A 22,438-nucleotide genomic window follows, 5' to 3' on the forward strand; every position below is an offset into this window, starting at 1 on the left:
ATAAAAACTTTAGTGGTCTTCAACAGTTGGATGGATTGTAGTACACACATTTGATGGAATATTACTTCGCAATAAAAAGGAATTAACTCTTGATATAATAAACAATATGGGTGCATCTCAAAATAACTATTTTGAGCCGAAGAAGCCATACAAAAAAGCACACTGCATAATTTCATTTATAAAAAAGGCCAGAAAATGTAACTGATTTATAGTAACCAAAGTAAATTAATGGATATTTGGTTTGGGGTGGGGGCAAGGAGAGGAAGGAAATACAAAAGAATATGAGGAAAAGCTCAAGGGTACTGGATATGTTCATTACCGTGGTACTGCCTTCAAAGGTGTATGCATGTCAAAACCAAATTGTACACTTCAAATATATGCTCTTTATGATATGTCATTTATATACTCATTAAGCTTTAAAATATGTATGTATATTTAAAATTGTTAAGAACTAAATTTTTCAAATAATATTGGACATATAATAACAACACTGTAGTTTATCTTACTCCTAAAAATCTTAACATTGGTCTTGGCACAAAAATTAAAATAGGTCCATTTCCTCACCTCTGTGACACTGGCATCAGACACCATCCCTTGGGAGGACTGTACCCAGAGCAGGATCAGTGCATCACAAAGCTCAAAAAAAGCAGCAAGATTGACCACAATTTCGTGGGGCAGGCTGTGATAGCTCTCTGGATCTTAGAGTTGACATAAATAAAATATTCCATCAGATTTAAATTCATCTCTAGACATTTTCAAACAACAGTAATATGGAACTTAATTGCATTTCCAGTATGGCCAATTTTGAAAGGTCAAAATTGAAAGCAAATTCTTAGCCTATCATATTAAACGTGACAGATGAGGTATATACACCTATAAATGTTTATAACCTCTTACTGAAAAGTGAAAATTATAGAGCAAAAATGCATGGTTTATACAAGTACTTTAAATACAAAACAACATGTATATTCTATGTGTGAATGGATAAAGAGCACAGATGAGAAGATACAAATGAATGTAACTATTAACAGTAACTGCTTCAAAGGCAGATTTCTATCTTTTCAATTAAAAAGAATAAAGAATAAAGAAAGAACCTATAACCAAAAGGAGCATGACCTTTTTGAGCCAACAGATCTGGAGTTCAAATTCTAGCTGTTATTTGCTAGAGATGTGACCTTGAGCATCTCTGTACCTCCCTTTCCTCTTTCACAGCATGGACCTACACCACATAAGGTTGCTATAATAAGTAAATGAAATCAAAGACAGTTAGTTGTTACTACTGAATAAGATGTGCTTAAAATCAGTCTAGCAAATCAAAAGGTATCCGTGAAATGGCAGCAGCTGCTCAAAATCTCCTCACTTTAGCGACATTATGTGATCAGTTAGTTGCACTAACTCAAGTATACAAAAGGTAAATTTCTCACCTTTATGGAATTCAAAGGACATTCTCAAAACACTATTTCTTAACTTCTTGCCACCAACAGAAAACAAATTTGCTTCAGTAAATATCCGTTTTTCTCGTTCAAGATATATGACTGTCCTGAAATGAAATTCAATGACATAATAAATAGTATTGGTTATTGGTGAATACTACTTTGCAATCACATCCTCTACCTGCCAAAATCTTGAGAACCCTCGGAACATCAATCTCCTTCAACCTGCCATTCCTCTCCAGCCCCTACAAATTCTTGACTAGAGAGATGGAGGTGAAAGTGATGACAACTGAGTTGGGGGGTGGCAGGGGGCAGAAGACAGATGGCTGGGGACAGCTGCACCTAGGAAGACTGCCAGGCCTCATTCTTGCTCTGCCATGATCTGACAAACTGCACTGTGAACTCTTAAAAGTGGGCATCATAAAATTTGTCTCTGGTGTTGTAAGTTATCTGAGGCACAAGGGGAGGAGAGACAAGGGAACATTTGAGATGCTGGTTCACATCACATGCATGAGTTCACTTTGTGAAAATTCATGAAAGCCCAAATATACGCATTATTAATAATAGTGCACTTTGATGTAATGTACACTATACCTCAATTACAAAATTATTTTTTAAAATGTATTACATTAACACTGATGGGTCAATTAAAAAAATACTCTGACTCCTAAATATACAGGACAGAGAGTTGCTGGCAGGGGGGGAGAGGTAAGCTAAATGAAACAATGAAATCATGGTTTCACTATATGCTAACTTGGATGTAAATTTTAAAATTAATTAATTAATTAAAAAATACCCTGGCCATTACATTAAATGTGATGAAAGACCAGCTTATATAACGATTGCATAACTTTACGTATTGGGTGTGTATATAAGCATGCAGAGGCTACAGAGGTCTGCAGCATCTGAGGATGGACAATGATGTGGACCCAAGGCCGAGGACAGGACCTGTCAGAGTGAGCAGGTGAAGACAGGAGGAGCTGCCAAGAATCATGACCAGAAAACAACACAAACATAACTATCCTATGATAAAGGATTAACTGTAAAATAAACACAACATTAATATTAAGCTAGTATCTCTTAAAGCATCTTGTTAAATTTTTAAGGACTTGCAAAATTTACAGGCATTTTGACATCAGAGTCAGAATTACCTCACTGAGCACGGAGCATGAAGGAAAGGTGGTGATAAAGGCCATCCCGTCTAACATCCCACCACTTCTTAGGTTCGAATGATTACACACATGTAAGCTAAATGTGACAGAGTTTAGAAAAGGTATGATCTGCGAAGTGATGGTGGATGGTGAGGCAAATAGTGTCCAGAAGAGCAGGCTTCACTTACTTATTTGCAACAGACTCTAAAAGGGCAAAGAGCTGCTCAGGCTGGTCGGTTTGTGGGTCAAAGTCCATCGAATTTCTAATGATGTCCAAAGCCTGTATATTCCACCGGGGGTCCAAAGGAATCACAAATTCATCTGGTTTAAAAAACAAAACAAAACAAAAATCGAATTTTGGAGTTAAACTCCTTGCTTAGCAAATTTCAGTGTGAAGATTTTTCTTGGTCCTAATTTGATCACATTCAGTCCTGATGGGGAAGATAAAGAATAGGAAAATGCTGGTTTCAGCCCATAATACTAGAAAAGTAAGGTTCAATTGCTTTTACACTATTTCCTTTCTAAATGCAACATTTCAACTAATCCTGAAAATTCATTCTGCTTTAACAACGGTAATTCCTGTTACAATATAAGCATTATGACCAATACAATTACTTGCGCAGGTCCCACAGCTGGTCAGAAAAGAATCCATGAGCTTAATCACCCAATCTGTGGTCATTAACCTCAAAAAAAAAAAAAAAAAAGAAAAAAGAAAAGAAAAAGAAACTAACTTACATTATTACATGGTGGAAAAATGAATGAATATATTTCTCATTGGTTTTTTTCCCCCAGTAAGAAAAGCAACAAGATTATTCCACTTAAAAGCCAAAAGCCATTTCTTTACCATCACAGAAGGTGGTGTCTGCTGCTACCTCACACTTCTTTCGCTTAAACATGAAACTTCCGTAAAGCAGCAGTGGTCAATCACATCTGCCCCTTTTCCAGAGGTTGTGAGAACCCAAGGAAGGGAGGTAGGACAAAACAATGGGAACATTAAATTGAAAATGACTGGTAGGTCAGTGGAGCACAAGTTTTAAAGGTATCTACCATACAGTAGACTAACGAATGCCTGCTGTGAACAGCAAAGTACATGAATGAGAGAGCCCATATTCCAAAGTCCAGGAAGACTGCACAATCCAGAGGTACACATTTGAAAAAGGAAGATAAAGGTATACCTAAGTATGTTCCAATAATGGGCAAATAATACCTGCTAAAAAGAGAACCTGCTGCGCTACTCTAGAACTGTGTTCCCAATGACCAATACTTCACATACTTGGGAAGCCATGATTCAGTTCAGCCGTAATAGGACCAGTATGGTAGTTTTCCCTACTGTTTGATTTCTTCCAAACATTTACCTTGTTACCTTTAGTGTAGATAAGGTAATTGGCTTAGCACAAAAGTGTCATGCATATTTTTCTTCTAAACCAAATGGCAATGGTATGTTTTGATCAAAACCAAATGAAGATGGGGCGTGAAATTAAAAACCTGATTCTGTCAAAATGTCCCTAATTCCTCACTCCTTTTAAGCTTATTTATTTTGAGAGAGAGGTGCGCACATGCGTGAAGAAGGGATGGAGTGGGGGGCAGAAAATGAATCCCAAGCAGACCCTCACACTGTCCGTGCAGAGCCCGATGCTGGTCTTGAACCCATGAACCTCAAGATAATGACCTGAGCCAAAATCAAGAGTCGGCCGCTTAACTGACAGAGCCACCCAGGTGCCCCTAATTCCTGTATTTTTCAAATACAGGAAATAAGTATAAATGATGGGTCCCAAACGAACAAGCCAGTTGGTGGCTTAGCTGGGACCAGAGACCAGCCTTCCACTCCTGTGTTTTTCCTTCTATGCTTGTGTATCATCATCTTCTTTCAAAGACTAAAGGATAAAATTGATAGTTTCTAAAAATGAAGAGGAATTTGCATTTGGATACTTTGAGTCTTCTAAATATTACTATTATGACAGCGGTAGTTCTGACAGGTCTTTTTCCATGACCAATAGACCAATTTCCTAAACTATGCTGAGAACTCAAAATCAAATCAGATGCAGTACCTGTTATGTTTGGTTGTAATATTTTGATGACATTACTGACTCCAGCTGAGAGAGAATTTGAGTAAAAATTCCTAAGCGATGCAGCACTGGCTTCCAAATGAATCTGTGTTGATTCTGTGGAGGAAAGAGAAGCAAATGTTAATATCTAAAGTGGGGCTGTCCAAGTAAACTTTCTGCAGTGATGGAAACATCCTATAGTTGAACTGTCAAGAGTAGCCAATAGTTACATGTTACTAATTTGAAATGTGGCCAGTACAGCTATGGACTGAATTTAAAAAAAAAATTTTTTTAAGTTTATTTATTTTTGAGAGTAAGAGAGACAGAGTGTGAGCAAGGGCGGGGCAGTGAGAGGGAGACACAGAATCTGAAGCAGGCTCCTGGCTCTGAGCAGTCAACACAGAGCCTGACATTGGACTCAAACCCATGAACCAAGATTATGACCTGTGCTGAAGTCAGATGCTTAACCAAATGAGCTACCCAGGCACCCCCAAAAAACTGGATGTTAGATTTTAGTTTTCATTAACTTGTATTTACATTTTAGTAGCTTTCTATGGCTAGTAGCTCTCATATAGGACAATGCAGATAAGAATTTATAAATTCCATTTATATGTTTTTAGACAGATCAAATATACCACACAATATACATATTTTATGGCCAACTTCTCATGGATACAAAGGTTCATATAAACTCAGTTAATTTACACAACAGGTTCTACCAACAAATTCCATGCCCTGTACTTTGCAACCCATGCAATGTTGTTACTGCTGGATTTTTCCTCTTAAAGTGTAAAAAGTACAAAGAAATTCAGCATGAAAAATTAGAGCACTGAAACAAAAATAAGTTTCTAATGCACTTTTAGGGGAAATCAATTTACCAAAAGCAACCTTTCCAGATAGTACAGTTGTGCAGCAGTAGCACAGAAGTATGTTTAAAAAATAAAACAGTAACATAATATAGTACATTCCTTTTGGATTTTATAGAGAGGATGGATACTGAAATGCTAAAAATTACATGAGAGCGAAGTTTCTCTTACCACACATCTAAGTAAGGGCAGATATGTTCCTTAATATTTTTAACAGTTATACAAACAGTAATGCCGGGTCACTAATTTCTTGCTAGGAGATCTTCTAGATGTAATTTTAACAGTGTCATCACTGCTGAGGCACTAAAATACGGTAGGTGTAAATATATTCACTTATTATACAAAGTAAGCTTTTTGACTCACCAAGTCCCTGTGGTACATTCTTGGCTAAATGACAAAGCCATTTAACTCTGAGCATCCAATCTTGATTGGTTGCTCTTTCTATAAGCAATTTAACAGCCATGGCCAGAACATCTGGTTCATCAATCCAGTAAGTTTCCACTTCGACTGAACTGAACTTCAAGCTCTCAGGGTTAGATGACTGCATAATTTTCTCTAAGTCTGGTAAGGTAAGAGGCTGAATCCTGAAATTGATCAAGGCAAAGTTAGTACTAGAAGGAACTTGCATTTTCTATTTCAAAGAACCAAGAAAATAGCTTTGCAAGTAATGGATCAAAGAGGTAAAGGGGGAAAGATTAGTCCCCATCGAAAGAGGACAATTAAAACATTATTGAGTAAATAATAAATAGGGAAGAATATTGCAATGAACATGGAAACTATGACAGATGGGTAATAAATGACCATACAACATTCTGGTCAAACATGTTGGGTCATGACTATTATAATCCAAAAAAAAAAAAAAAAGTCAGGATGCCAAAGAGATACAACCTCAAAGCTCCACTAACCTGGCCCAGCTGCTGGTTTTCATGCTCATCCTGTTGAGACAATACACTAAGACTTGTCCATCACTTCGGACTCTAGAGAGGTGAGAATCTTCTGTAGCAAAGAGAGCTGAGGGCAGAGAATCTGGCCACAGGCCCATAGCAAGGATGGAGTCACCCCAGGATTCATGTGCTCGTAGAGAAAATACATGTTTTTCCAGTAAAGCCTGCACAAGCTGTTAGGAGATAAAAACGTGTGGTACACAGGCAACAACATGTAAGTGCTATTACCAAAGACAAGCAGAGTAATAATAGTTTTCCAGGTCCCCAGAGCTGTTGTCATCTCATAACAACTCTCATCCACATCCTTCAGTTTTCCAAGCTCCACTCTTTCTGATAGCAAAGTTTCAAGGAAGTAAATGTTACATTTTAGCTATTTCCAGAAAATTACTTGGGATATCAGATCTCTACTAGAGAGTAAAGTAGTCCACTCTTACCTCATTAAAGTTACCATCAATAGAAAGAACTTCTTCCACCTAAATAATGTACTGTTATGATTTAGAAAGCTGTCTGAAACACTTCATAGTACCTTTTGGTTTGCTGGTGAATGCTGGGAGCGGACATATGCTTCAAAGCATACTTCAGAAAAGGCTGTATCTAAACTCAGACCTCGCTGTAGGCACTGCACAATGAGTAAGGCCGTCTGAATTAGAGTTGAAATAGATGATGTTGGAGAACCTATAAAGAAAAGAAAAAAATATTGCCATCCATGAGCAATAGATTCTACAAAATCTCCAATGAAAACAAATAAATTCACCTTCACATCAAGCTTCGTTCCACCCAAATTCACCCAGGCACTTACTTCAGAAAGCCTTCTAAGTGTATGTTAGCACGTCTCACTAGCCCCTACTGGACTTGTAGGAACATTCGTATTCCTTCTCTATCATGCCTCCCTCCCTCTTTCTGTCGGAAGCATAGTGCAGGAAAACAACAATGGCAAGTATGACAAAATCGGGTCGCATCTCCTTAAATCTAAAGCTGACACACAATGAAGGTTGCAGAAAGAGCATGTCCTCATGAAGGACCATGCACTTTAAAATCCAACAGAACTACTTTCAAATCTCACCTATCGTTATTAACTCTTTGGCTTTGATGAGTTATTCAATTTCTCTAAGCCCTATCTATAAATGAAAACATCCCTGAAGAACTATGGTAAAGAAACTAAAAAAAGCAACTGACATTGTATCTAACACATAAATGGTTACTCAGTAAGTACCACTGTCATTTTTTATATTATCTTTGCTATTATTCTTGCTTATCCCTGTGTATTTGTACACTTAAAAGAAGTAATACCTGGCTATTTTGAATAGTTCAAAGTTCCCTCTTGATTCTACCTTCAAAAGATTCAATGACCATCCTGAAGATAAGGATAAACTTCACATCAATGTCTAAAGCAGTATTCCTCAAAAAATGGGTCTCTGAATGAATTTATCAGAATTAACCAGGGGAGCTTCATTAAAATACTCATTTCTGTGCTTCACTCAGACTTGCTGAACCCAATCTCTTAGAGGAAATTAGGGTACCACACATCTACATTTTTAAAGACTTTTCTGGTCATTTCTATTTGTATGTACACTAAATTCAAGAACTTCTAGACTAGAGGAGCCCGGGTGGCTCAGTCACTTACACATCCAAACTGTGGCTCACGGTTCATGAGTGCGAACCCCCCACACAGGGCTCACAACTGTCAGCACAGAGCCCACTTCAGATCTTCTGTTCCCCTCTCTCTGCCCCTCCCCCACTCATGCTTTCTCTCTCAAACATTAAAAAAAAAACTTCTAGAGTCGCAGTGAAGTTGAGTAACACATGAATTTTTTGTTATTGTTTTTGTTTTTAATGTTTATTTATTTTTGAGAGAGAGAAAGAGAGTACAAGCAGGTGGTGGGGGAGAGAGGGAGACACAGAATCCAAAGAGGGCTCCAGGCTCTGAGCTGTCAGCACAGAGTCTGACACAAGGTTCGAACTCACGAACCATGAGATCATGGCCTGAGCCAAAGTCAGACGCCTAACTGACTAAGCCACCCAGGAGCCCCAACATACAAATTTCTGTAAGAAGAAAACTCCGCAGAGGCATATAAGTCAAGCACCTTACCTACAACAGTGCTCTGGATCTCCATGTGTAGAGCCAAGAGGGTGTCACACACACTGTCCCCCACCAACCCAAGACTGTGCAGGAGAACTTTCAGATCTAGGTCATCTGGGATGTTCCCATCCCCTTCTCCTGAAATGCAGATTTCAAGTCCACGATTCCTCATGGCTCGGGATATTTCTCCATGAACAGGATCCATTGAGAGAAAAAGTCTGGTAATATAGAAATTCCAAGAAAAATAATGAAAATCCCAGTCCAACCAATGATGTGACTGCTCAGCAACAATGGGTGAGAGCAGATCCTATGTAGCTCGTCTCCAGGGAGTTTATCAAGAGAGGTACCAATGACTCAAAGTCTGCTACTTTCATCTGTCTTCTACCTTGTAGTGCCAAAATGCATGAGTGCAGCAAAATCAGTTTCTCTAAGCCTAATTACCTTAGAAATTAGTGTTTATGCAGTGTGCCTTTGATATTATCTAAGAATGTTAAAATTTTTACTTTCAGATATTTTCCAAATCAAATAGTGCTAATTCATCATTATAACCCCCCTACAGAGATCAGCAAAGGGAACACTGTGATCTCCTGAAATACGTACCTTCATATATTCAGTGTATAGCAGGATCTCCACCTAGCCATCTGACATCTCCAAAACTAAACAGTGATTCCCTTCTGACCTTCCTTACATCAAACATGCTCCAGGGCACCTGGGTGCTTCGGGCAGCTGAGCATCTGACCTCAGGTCAGGCCATGATCACATGGTTAAAGGGTTCGAGCCCCACATCAAGCTCTGTGCTGACAGCTCAGAACCTGGAGCCTGCTTTGGATTCTGTGCATCTCTCTCTGCTCCTTCCCCACTCACAGTCAGACTGTCTCTCCCTCTCCCTCTCTCTCAAAAATAAACATAAAAACAAAAACCAAAACAAACAACCCTGCTATTTTGCCAGTCTTCCCTTTCTCAGTAAATGACTTTCATACTTATCCAATTATTCAGTCCAAAACCTTAGGTAAAAATCTTTGTTTCCTCTTTTTCACAACCACACTTCCGATCAGCAAGTCCCAAATAATGTTACCCCAGTCTAAGCTATACTATCTCCTGCTTGAACTATTGCAAAAGGCTTATGACCCTGCTTCTACCCTTTACCACCAATCCACCACAAAGACCTCACCTCTCTATTTTTTTAGTATTTTATTTTTTAAAGTAAGCTTTGTGCCCAATGTGGGCGTTGAACTCATGACCCCCAGATCAAGAGTAGCATGTTCTACCAACTGAATCATCCAGGCGGCCCCTCTTGTTTACTGATATGTTCTAAGAGTCTGGCAAATAGCAGAGCCTCCATAAATATTTGTTAACTGAATCAGTAAGTGAATGAACATACTTAAGACTGAATGTATAATACGTACCAAGGCCCTACTGAATGTCCACCTCCACTACTGAGGTGGTCAGATTCATAACCAGAAACTTAAGAGCACAAGTACCTGAAGTTGGGATTTGGTGTTATGGTGGGAGTGGATCCGTCTATCGTTCCTCTCTCACTAATAGTGAGAACACCTCCTGGTTCCAGCAAAGCATTCAAACGATCCAGCACTGACGGGCTGCACAGAGAGAAGTCAATGAAATGGTGACAGAATGACATCTGCACACATTCTACTTTCCTTACACAGGCTTCCCACTGATCCTGACCCACGTACTCCTTCAGCATGGACCATTCCCCCATCTAGAATCGTGCTCTCTCTTCCTACTCTGAGGCACACTGCTCAGAGATTCATAGACAGGAAATACCCAAAATATTATTAAATAAATACATAAAATTAAGGGAAATGGTTCTGTGATCTTTAACTCTTTCCTCCTTTCCCTTCCATCTCCCCCACTTCCCAATATTACCAAATCAACTTAAAGGCAACTGGGTTTCAATTCAAAACATTCTGAAAAATGTAGTTTCTCTACTATGGTAGTTTTACAATAACTTTTTCCTTACTTTAAAATCAAAGCAATACACTGATGCACATAAATGTCTGCCCTGTAAAAGACCCTCCATTTCAAAAGCCTGTACTCAAGAATAAACCTAACAAAAGGATTTTTGATGTCAAATAAAAAGGTCTACCTCAAAAATTAGAAAAGTAACTGAATTTTGTTAGCCTTGAGTTCGCCTCAAAACATCATACAGAACTAAAGTCTTGCAGCTGTATAATGACCAACTACCTTTGCTGACCACAGGGATAAGACTACAGAAGATGACTGAGGATACATTTCTAGTTAAGAAAACAACAGGTTCAAAATACCAGAGCTTCCAACTGGGATTCTACTTTGATAAGCATAGCCCAAATTTCAATCTGGTGATTAGGGAGAAGGTCCTTACTTGCAGAAGTTAACATTGTCCATCAAAAGCCAATCTCCAGACTTCAGAGCCTGAACCAACATGCTGTCAACCCATTCAAATGTGCCATGGCTACGGCCACTGGTGGACTGCAGAAGCTTCGCCCCAAAACTTCGGAATTCTTCCACAAGTTTGGCAAACTCTGAAATTTCACACACACAGCAGTTAATTTCAAACAGGGACAATAAAAAGACAACAAAAGAAAATGAACAAAAACCCTTAAGTTTATTAAAAGAAAATTAGAAACTGCTGGTTCAAGTTTTTGAAGTGTCATAATAGAGCATATGTAAGAAGAGATATTTTTTTAAATTGTTTAAATAAAACAGGTAGGGGGCGCCTGGGTGGCTCAGTCAGTTAAGCAGCCGACTTCAGTTCAGGTCATGATCTCACAGTTCGTGGGTTCGAGCCCTGTGTCAGGCTCTGTACTGACAGCTAAGAGCCTGAAGCCTGCTTCTGATTCTGTTTCTCCCTCTCTCTCTGACCATCCCCTGCTCATGCTCTGTGTCTCTCTCTCCCAAAAATAAATAAACATTAAAAAATAAATAAATGAATGAATGAATGAATGAATAAATAAAACAGGTAAGAAATTTAGGTTTAGTGGTAGAAAATACTTTTTAATAATTTAATGACTTTCTGAATTAATGAATAGGTAGAGGTAACTCCAGGTTGACAAAACATGTAAATAATCTTTGTCATAATTTCTCAAATGGCACAAGGAGAATAAAGCCTCTCATTAATAATGTTCCTTAGTACATTTTTACCAAAGGAAAGGGCACTAAGTTGGCACAATGAAATCAAAGTCATGAAGTCAAAAGTTTATTTTATAATGACCATATCACATGATTATAGTAATAACTGGTATTTACTTGCCTAATGCTTATTTTTAATATTTGTTTTTGTAAGAGAGAGACAGTGCGAGTGGGGAGGGGGGTGCAGAGAACAAGGGAGACACAAATCCGAAGCAGGCTGCAGGCTCCAGGCTCTGAGCTGTCAGCACAGAGCCTGATGCAAGGCTCGAACTCGTGAACTGTGAGATCATGACCTGAGCCAAAGTCGGGTGCTCAACTGACTGAGCCACCCAGGCGCCCACTGCCTAGGACTTTATTTCCCTAGACATATCTCAATTGCTTTTTTAAATTGGAAATTGCCTTAAGACCCTTGTTCATATCACGAAGTATTATGTATTGGACTCCCGTTCCAGCCAGGAGGAAATAACAAGGTTTAGACTTCAGCTCCACTGTTAACAACTTAAAATCTACACAAAGTATATAAACAACAGCTTTCAGACACTGGAGAATAGACAGCAGAGCACTGTGACACCTGAGGGAAGGAAGCCCTATAATTGCCCTCATTTCTGCCTGGAAGGCATTTCTGGATTGTAAGCAAGGAGAGGGAACTCCAATTTACCACACAGGTCTCACTCACTGATTTGAGGACATAGACTGGAACTCAGGGAGGGCATGCCAATTATACCGAAGGGCAGAGTACTCGAGAGTGTTAAGTTCCTTAACATAAGTCTTGGTGATGGTTTTTTTTTTTTTAACACGACCTCAAGAGCAAAAGCACACAAGTAAGACTACACCAACTAAAAAGCCTTAGCACAGCAAGTAAATGGATAAATTGTAGTGTATGTATATGTATATGTGTGTGTGTGTGTATATATATATATATGCATACATATATATGTATAGATGTCTGTGTGTGTATATATATATATATATATATATATATATATATATATATATACACACATACAAAGGGATATTATTTAGCCAAAGAAAAGAATGAAATCTTGCCATCTGTGACAACATAGATGGACTTCCAAGGGCATTATGCTAAGTGAAATAAATCAGAGCAAGACAATACAATATGATCTCTCTTAAATGTAGGATAAAAGACCAGGCTTATTGATACACAGAACAGACTAGAGGTTGAGGGAGCTGGGGAAAGAAATGGGTGAAATATTTGTTTTAAGGGGTTTTTTTTTAAGTCTAAATAGATCAAATAAAAATACAAGATCAAAATAATCCATAAGACACTTAACTGCCTACCACAAAGTACAAAATGCTTTATTTTTTTAAACGTATGTTTATTTTTGAGAGACAGAGAGAGGGCATGAGCAAGCACAGCAGTGGAGGGTCAGAGAGAGAGAGAGGGAGAGGGAGACAGAGTATCTGAAGCAAGCTCTGCACTCTCAGCACAGAACTCGATGCAGGGCTTAATCTCATGAACCATGAGATCATGACCTAAGCCAAAGTCAGATGCTTATCCAACTGAGCCACCCAGGCAGCCCCCCTGCCCTGTCCAAAAGTCTTAAAAGAAACATAGTTAACCCTTGAACAACAAAGGACGGGGTGCCAACCCCTCCTCCAAGCAGTCAAAAATCCACATACAACTTTTGACTCCTCAAAAATGTAACTACTAATAGCCTACTGTTGACCAGAAGCCTTACAAATAACAATTAGGATGTTATGTACATTGTATATTATATATCATATTCTTACAATAACATAAGCTATAGACAACTATGTGAAAAATACATTTATAGTACTGTACATGTACTTACTGGAAAAAATCCACATGTAAGTGGACCTAGGCAACTCAAACCCATGTTATTCAAGGAGCAACTAACAAAAATGCAGCGATAAACATTACTTCAAAATTTACAGTATCCAATCAAAATTACTTGACAAAGAAAACATGACTCATGTTTTTCTCATGAGGAGAAAAAACTCAACAGAACAACCCCAGAGATCACAGATGATGAAATTAGCAAACAAAAATGTTAAAAGAGCCATGATAAAAAAGCATTTAAGATAAATTGTGAACATGAGAGAACTAGAATATATTTAAGTCATACACCTTCATACTAATGTTAAAAGATACAGAATATTTCTAACCAAAAATAAAAGAATAGAAAACCTGTTTTAGACTCACTTTTCTTCACTCTGTTAATGCCCCTAAGAAAGGACTCAGTATAAAAGTGAATCCTAAACAAAAAGCAGTATTTAGAATGAGCTGTGAGCACTTACTCTAAATATTTAAATTTTAGAGGCACCTGGGTGGCTCAGTAGATTAAGTGTCCAAATTTGGCTCAGTGAGTTCGAACCCCACGTCAGGAGCTCTGCTGTCAGCACAGAGCCTGCTTCAGATCTTCTGTCCACTTCTCTCTCTTCCCCTCCCCATCTTGCACACACATTCTTTGTCTCTCTCTCTCAAAAATAAACATTAAATAAAAAAATAAATATTTTGTTTCTGTCAGCACAGAACCCAACGTGGGACTCGAACTCACTAACTGTGAGAACATAACCTGAGCCGAAGTCGAACATTCAACCAACTGAGCCACCCAGGCATCCCTAAATAAATAAATATTTAAACTTTAGCTGAAAGATTACAGAAGCACTAGTTTCAAGGTTTTAAAATCAGGGGATTAAATCCAAAGCGTAGTTTAATTACTTTGTAACTTTACGACATTGAGCACATTATTTAACCTCCATGTGCATCCCTTTCTGCAAGCACAGAATGAGAATAATCTTTCCTTGTAATGCAATGGTGTTGTAAGGCTTTAAGAGTAAGTATTTACTATAGGAGCTACCTCCCAGTAGGAATTCATATTGCAATGGTGAGTTTTACAATACCCAGCTTTAAAATACATATAAAGTAATGTATAACTCCATTAAATATCTCTAACAATTTGTGTGAATGAGTAAAGAGGTTCAAATCCAAATGATTTGATTTCAGAAATGACAAATCAAACAATAAAATCATTTTCTGGCCTAGCCTAAAAAAGTAAACTATTTGATACATTGTTTATAGAGCTAGAACAAAGGAGTCTCATTTCGTTATCCCTAAGGAATCATTTTGTAACCAGGTACGAAAAAGCTTTGGAAATAACAGGTAACAATCATAGTGACAGACACAACTTATGAGCCCTTAATCTTCTGAAAGGGCGTATGTTCATCACTACCAGAAAACAGCACCACAAAATGAGAGAAGTTTCCATGTTATCTGCGGAATTTCTTCCACTTTCTGTACTAGAAACCACATCCTAACAATCAATCTGGACTTGTATTCTCCCATTTAAAATGCTCAACTTCTTGGGGTGCCTCGGTGGATCAAGTCAGTTAACCATTCAACTCCTGATTTCAGCTCAGGTTATGAGCCCAGAGTCATGACATCAAGCCCCATATCAGACTCCATGCTGACACTGAGGCGCCTGCTTGGGATTCCCTCTCTCCTCCTCTCTCTGCCCCTCCCCATGACGGGCTCAAGTATGTGTGAATGTGCACATCCACTCTCTCTTTTTCAAAATAAATAAACTTTAAAAAATAAAATAAAATTCTCAGGGGCGCCTGGGTGGCTCAGTCGGTTGAGCGTCCTACTTTGGTTCAGGTCATGATCTAATGGTTCATGGGTTTGAGCCCCGCGTTGGGCTTTGTGCTGATAGCTTATAGCCTGGAGCCTGCTTGGGATTCTGTGTCCCCCTCTCCCTTTGCCCTCCCCCACTCTCTCTGTCTCTCTGTCTCTCTCAAAAATAAAAACATTAAAGAAAATTAAAAATAAAATTCTCAATTTCTTAATTTGTTTTAAGAAAGCCAAGAAAACTACAACCAGCTTCAGATGCAAATGATTTACCAGTATGGCTGATTACATAAAACACAAACCATCAAACTCACCAATTTCTTTGTTGTTTTTCCTTTGTTTAGGATCACCAATTCTGAATTATTTTACATCAGCTTCATATTACTTTCTAAAAGATTTTCAGTTTTGTTAACTACTATTATTATCAAATAAAAAATTACAGACATCACATTATAAATATATTACCACCTATATACAGACAGAATATAGACAATACTATGTATCTGATACACATCCAAATACACATACCTGCCTTGGAGTAGGAGTTGATTTTATTGTTGAGTCGCTGCATAAGTAATAATACTGCTTCCAGCTTGTTGACAATCTCCATCGTGACACCTTTACCACCATCTCCAAGACACTTGGGCTTGTATGTCAGAAGGAAATGACTCCAGGCTCGCAGCACTACTTCTGCATCATCAGCACTGATAAGGAGGCTGTCTCTTAACAGTGCCCTGACAGTGCCCTCCACCTTTTCTAGCAGCTGCCTCCATGGCCGTATAAGATCAACCTGAAATTTCCAGAGCACAAAAACTCATCATAGCCACTGGCCTGAGTCAAATGAATACTCCTTTAAATTAAACAAAAAAGTGGGCAGGGGATGGGGACGGGGATGTGTGGCTGTCTCTGTTGGTAGAGCATGTGACTCTGGAACTTGAGGTCATGAGTTCGAGTCCTACGTTGGGTATAGATACTACTTAAAAAGAGAATACTCCTATTTGTACTCACCAACACAAAAGACCATTAGTCAGACCATAACATTATCGATGTTTTGCCAGAAAATGTGAAGGCAGACCATTTACCTGCTCATATCCACCCAGAAGCTCCGTAGTGTCCATTGCACTGTTCATAGCCATGATCTTTAATGTGTGACCAGTAAGGTGTGCCAGGAGCTGCACCAGGCTGGTCTTGCCCACAGAGGCTGGCCCCACAAGGATGACCATCCAGCTCATCTGCACACACTTCATAACTGATTCCAGAGATTGTAATGACTGGTGCAGGAGTGACAGGGGACGGCGAGACTGGAGAGGAATGTAACTGCCACGGGAGAGGACTGAGTAACCCAGCTGAAAAAGACATGCCAGTGAGATTTTATAAGTGTGCCTACTAGTGAGAGCAGAGGAAATCATAGAAAATTATAAAATAGAGGATTATCCTACTTGCCTCACCTGAACATCATAGGGAGTGATGTGAAATAGTCTGGTTCCCATGTATGGGCTGGAATTAGAACTAAACACATCCTTGAATACAGCAATGACCTACATGAAGATGATAATGCAATCAAAACACAAGTGATTCCACGAAATTCTGAGCCAAACCTTCTAGAAAACATGAACAGCAACAGAGGTCATAACACTGAGTGAATACTAGTCACAATTTGCTTACCCTTTTGAGTTTTCTCTTATAAAAAGGATAAATTCATTTATTTAAATCTTGAAATGAAAGCAAACTGGAACTCAAAGAGTAGTCACCTAACCTCAAAGTATCTGGGATTCCAGTGAGAATGTACCATAAATTTAAGCCGTGGATACTAATGGCAAATCTACACATGAAAAATGAATCTGCTTTCATCATTCAAGACACCACCTAAAAAAAAGTAGAATAGTCTGAAGATTATGAAGAACAGTGACCATTTCTTAAGCATCTACTAATGTGCTAAACATCGTAGGTGCTTTCAACAGATTATTTCTGATCCTTATACCCTAACAAAATAGGTATTGTTTCTGCTTTATAGACGGATCATGGGATTCATGAGAGTTACAGGATTTGTTCATGGTAATTAATTTTAAATCTTGAGGTGATGGGACATCTGGGTGGCTCAGTCAATTAAGCATCTGACTTCATCTCAGGTCGTGATCTCACCATTTGCGGATTTGTGTCCCACAACAGGCTCTGTGCTGACAGCTCAAAGTCTAGAGCCTGCCTGAGATTCTATGTGTGTGTCTCTCTCTCTCTGCCTCTACCCTGTTCACACACTCTTAAAAATTAACATTTTTTAAAAAATTTTGGAGACAGTGTCACCTCAAACACCATTTTAGGTTTATAAAATTTTAAAAAGTTACAAAGATATTCCTCTGATTATTTACATTCATTTATTCCTCCCTCACCAGAAATATGATTAGAAAACGTGCCATTAACCTTACTTCTTTGCTGGGTTTTTTAGGAGGATTTGAGGCAGAAAGAAAAGACAAGGGTATGTTAAATACAGTAACTTAGCCCAGGGCAGCAGGAAAGAATCTAGCCACCCAAAATATGTATACAAAGCTGCATGCTTCTAACAAAAAAGCAATACCCACAGTAATCATTATACATTGGACTAAAGTTAGAAAAATTACAAGTATTATAAAATAAGTCCTAGAAATAGAATGTACACCATAGAGACTATAATTAATATAATACTGTATTGTGTGGGGTGCCTGTGTAGCTTAGTTGGTTAAGCATCCTATTTCAACTCAGGTCATGATCTTAGTGCACCTGAGTTCGAGCTCCACATTGGGCTCTGTGATGACAGCTCAGAGCCTTTAGCCTGCTTCAGATTCAGTGTCTCCCTCTCTCTCTGCACACCCCCCTGCACCGACTTGTGCTCTGTCAATCTCTCTCAAAAATAACCTGGCTAGATCAGTCAGTTGAACATCTGACTCTTGATTTTGGCTCAGGTCATGATTTCAGTTAGTGGGTTCAAGCCCTCCATCAGGCTCTGTGCTGACTACGTGGAGCCTGCTTGGGATTTTCTCTCTTGCTCTCTCTCTGCCTCTCCCCTGCTCTCTCTCTCTCTCAAAAATAAATAAATAAACTTTAAAAAATAAATAACAAACAGCTAAAAATTTTTTTTAAATAATAATACCACCTTATGTATTTGAAAACTGCTACAGAAACAGATTTAAAAAGTTGTCATCAAAAGAGAAAAGTCTTGGGGTATCTGGGTGGCTCAGTTAAATGTCCAACTCTTGAGTCTGGCTCAGGTCATGATCTCATGTTCAGGCTCAGCATAAACATGGGCTTGAAGCCTGCTTAAGATTCTTTCTCTCCTTCCCCCTCTGCCCTTCACCTGCTAAAGCACATGCATGCATGCTCTCTCTCAAAAATATCAATAAATAATGAATGAATGAATGAATGAATGAAGTCTTTTGTAGCTTCGTAAGGTGACAGATGTTAACTAGCCTTACTGTAGGGATCATTTCACAATGCACACAAATATTGAATCATTGTGTTGTACACCTAAAACCAGTATGTTATATGTCAATTATACTTCAACTAAAAAAATTAATAAAAGAGTTTGAGAAATATTAGGAAAAAATAGTAAAGTTAAAATCATTATCAGGGACCTTTACTCTTACAGCAACTAAAAGAAAGAAAGAAAGAAGGAAGGGAGGAAGGGAGGGAGGGAGGATGGAAAAAAAAAATCATTATCAGTACCAAATATTGACTAGCAGTCAAGAAGCAGCATCGAAAAAAGTGCTCCTGGCACATGTTCATGGGACCTTATACCGCCCTCCAAGGCAGAATATGATCTCCTCTTCCTGACAGTCTACCAAAATTAAAACTACAAATGCTTTCAAAATGTAGTTGGTTGAGTTTTATAAAGTCAGACTCAATTTATTCAAACGCTTCCAGCTTTTACAAGTCTTTCTCCTATTACTATTTTTTACCATTCTTGGTGTGTGAATTACAGTATCTGAATTAAAGAAGTGATGGAAAGCTTCCACACTCTAGAGTGACATACCATCTGATTAACATCAATTATCCAACAACTGGTCAGTGTCTGGCCACAATAAGTACACTATAATTCAGTAAGTGAATGAAGAAAATAAATTATTAGCTAATAGTATAATGAATTTTATTTTGTAAAAGCAAACAAACAAACAAACACTGGGTGAATGTTTTGTCTTAGCAAAAGCCACTTGCACACTATGAATGAGTTCACATTTAGCTACAACTGCGGTGTAGAAGTGCTGGCTCTATCATTTCCTAGAGGTGATACCCGTGGCTATAAGCACTGGATCCTCACTGTTCAGAGGTCATGATAGTGCCACCTACCTGCAGCTATTGTGAGTATTCTGTGAGATCGGACTTCAAATACCACAAGGCAAAATGAACACATTATTAGTTTATTAGGCTAGGAATTCTAGTGTTATTTTCTATTTACAAAGGAATAGTTTTATTACCATTTGGATACAAAATATCCTCTTACAGAACTAATTATACTATCCAGATACTTTGTAATTCAAAGTTTATTTAAAAACAGAAAACTCTCCTCCTCTACTGAGTATCACCTATCTCCTCCTATTTCTCTCCTTTATGCCCAGAAAAATGCTGAAGACATAGTTCTTTATTACTGGGGGGCAATACGGCTTTAAAAAGGTTTGCAATATTTGGAATTCAGATGGATAAGCAAATTGTGTATTAAAAAGTAAACTCATACATCATGCAGACACCTAGAAAGGTGCACTCTGAGACTTTGAAGTAAGTGAACGTTTACTCTCTTTCCTTAACTTTTAAATTCTAAGCAGCTTTAGGGAGCCTGGGTGGCTCAATAGGTTATATGGCTGACTTTGGCCCAGGTCATGATCTCATGGTTTGTGAGTTCAAGCCCTATGTCAGGCTCTGTGCTAACAGTTCAGAGCCTGGAGCCTGCTTCGGATTCTGTGTCTCCCTCTCTGCCCCTTCCCTTGCTTGTTCGCTGTCTCTTTTTCTCTCTCTTTCAAAAATAAACAAACATTAAAAAATTAATTCAGTAGGGGTGTCTGGGTGGCTCAGTCAGTTAAGTGGCCGACTTCGGCCCAGGTCATGATCTCATGATTCGTGGGTTCAAGCCCCGCATTAGGCTCTGTGCTGACAGCTCAGAGCCTGGAGCCTGCTTCAGATTCTATGTCTCCCTCACTCTCTGTCCTTCCCTTGCTTGTGCTATGTCAATTTCTCTCTCTCAAAAATAAACATTTAAAAAATTAATTTATTAATTAATTCTAAGCAGCTTTACCATGTTGAACATTATTAGTATGTTCTTCCTCTCCCTTAAGAAGAAATCAACTTTTAGATGGAAAGAAACACAAAGCACAAGTGTGAAACTCACTTTTTCCTTGTCTTCCTTGGTTCTCATTCTTTCACCATAGACCAAAAACACATGCTGACCAGGATCATAACACCCGGGGGACTGGTCAACTAGCATCAACTGACACCAGCGGAAAAGGTCTCGAAGGTTGAATTCCCAGGGTCCTCCTTTTTGCCCCCATTTCTTTTCAACAGTCACCTCGTGATCAATCTAAAAAGAAAACAGTATTACTGGGATACATGTCCCACTGGTGGGCACTGTATTAAGTACTATCAATGTACTACAAATGTGTAGATAACTGAAATAGAAATTAGCAGATTTGATACAAATGTCTCCTTTGCCCAACCCACACAGCTAAACCTGAAATATTTTGTAAGCATTCACTTGATATGCACAATAGATATGAATTACTATAATCCTGTGATGAACAGTTTATTCTGCTAGAAACTGGAACAATTCAATGTGATTTATTTTAGAAAGACTGGTAAATCTGATAGTGTCCCATGGAAATAAAGATAGTTCAGTTACAGCCAGAACAAAAAACAATTAATACAAGTAGGTACTTACTTGGTTGTTGAAAGCAACCATCTTCTTAATGATATTTTTGTCAATGGCTGGAAACAGAGTACTGGCAATGAATTCCATGTCAATTACTGTAAGGGGATCCACAAAGACCTACAGAATCCAAAAATAACATGAAGAAAAGCTATAGTGTCCGTCTCTTCACCAAACACCAGAATGACTACCACTTATGATGCAAAGTTTTTATTTAACACCAAAGTATCAAACCTCAGTTTAGTTATATATAAAAATTCAGTAAGATAAATCTCTTTTCTTGCATTTTTAGGATATAGAATCACATAAAATACTTTAAACATTGTATACAGAGTTGGTGGTGGTGGTGTTAGCTCCACTCTACTGAATTAAAGAAAAATGATTAACAGATTTTTTCTAAAGTATATTTTTAAACTATATTGGTTTTCTTTTAATTTTCTATCATTATGCAATAATACCCTCAAAACTCTAGATGGTAGGGCATATGACCAGTTACTTCAAAATTCTTTCAACTTTCCAACATATTTGAAATTTTTCATGATATTATTCTGCAAAGATAAGAAATTCTTAATTGTCAACAGAAAAATACATTAAAGAAAGCTAACATACAGAGCCATTTCCAAACCTCTAGACTAGTCAAAATTTGGCAAGTAAATGTTAAAACAAGTAAGCATATGTACACTACCTCTGTAAATGAGAGTAAAGGCAGTAAGAAAAGACACCAAACATTAATAATGATTGCCCCTTGTATGCAGAATACAAGATTTTGTTTTTCATGGTAGTTTCCTTTCTCCCTTTAACTACAATGCATTAATTTCATCATAAAAATTTCAATGTTTTGGGGGGTCTGGGTGGCTCAGTCAGTTAAGTTTCCGACTTTGGCTTGGGTCATGACTTCACAGTTTGTGGGTTTGAACACAGTATTGGGCCCAGCCCTGACAGTTCAGAGCCCAGAGCCTGCTTTGGATTCTGTGTCTCCCTCTCGCTGTCCCTCCCCAGATCATGCTTTGTCCCTCTCAAAAATAAATGTTAAAAAAAAAATTTTTTTAATTTCAATATTTTAATACATCATGCAGACACCTAGGAAGGTCAAATACTGGCGTTTATCCTGACCATAGTAATAGAAATCCAAGAGGAATGGTGACCTTACTCTCCACTAACTGATAACACACCAGGTCCTCTAGGATTGAAAACAAAAGTACTCACACCAGGAGAAAAGTGAAGATGGGAATTGGTCGCATTAGTATTTTCCATATAAAGACATGGAATTGAGAAAGAAACATCATCAAACCG

General features: G+C 38.3%; 1 protein-coding gene across 1 annotated transcript in view; it reads right to left on the reverse strand.

The window, feature by feature from the left end:
• The window catches only part of MDN1 (midasin AAA ATPase 1), a 167,775-nt gene that overhangs the window by 61,701 nt on the left and 83,636 nt on the right, over positions 1-22,438 (reverse strand). Inside the window, exons 39-53 of the mRNA XM_029943195.1 lie at positions 21,158-21,265; positions 20,612-20,800; positions 16,710-16,799; positions 16,344-16,607; positions 15,790-16,051; positions 10,882-11,041; positions 10,001-10,117; positions 8,529-8,737; positions 6,966-7,114; positions 6,401-6,612; positions 5,859-6,079; positions 4,633-4,746; positions 2,773-2,905; positions 1,425-1,540; positions 565-698 (exon numbers count right to left, since the gene is read on the reverse strand). Coding sequence (XP_029799055.1) covers positions 565-698; positions 1,425-1,540; positions 2,773-2,905; positions 4,633-4,746; positions 5,859-6,079; positions 6,401-6,612; positions 6,966-7,114; positions 8,529-8,737; positions 10,001-10,117; positions 10,882-11,041; positions 15,790-16,051; positions 16,344-16,607; positions 16,710-16,799; positions 20,612-20,800; positions 21,158-21,265 — 2,478 coding nt within the window. The remainder of the gene's footprint in view (positions 1-564; positions 699-1,424; positions 1,541-2,772; positions 2,906-4,632; positions 4,747-5,858; positions 6,080-6,400; positions 6,613-6,965; positions 7,115-8,528; positions 8,738-10,000; positions 10,118-10,881; positions 11,042-15,789; positions 16,052-16,343; positions 16,608-16,709; positions 16,800-20,611; positions 20,801-21,157; positions 21,266-22,438) is intronic.

The sequence above is a fragment of the Suricata suricatta genome, chromosome 7, assembly GCF_006229205.1.
Source record: "Suricata suricatta isolate VVHF042 chromosome 7, meerkat_22Aug2017_6uvM2_HiC, whole genome shotgun sequence".
Classification (NCBI taxonomy): domain Eukaryota; kingdom Metazoa; phylum Chordata; class Mammalia; order Carnivora; family Herpestidae; genus Suricata; species Suricata suricatta.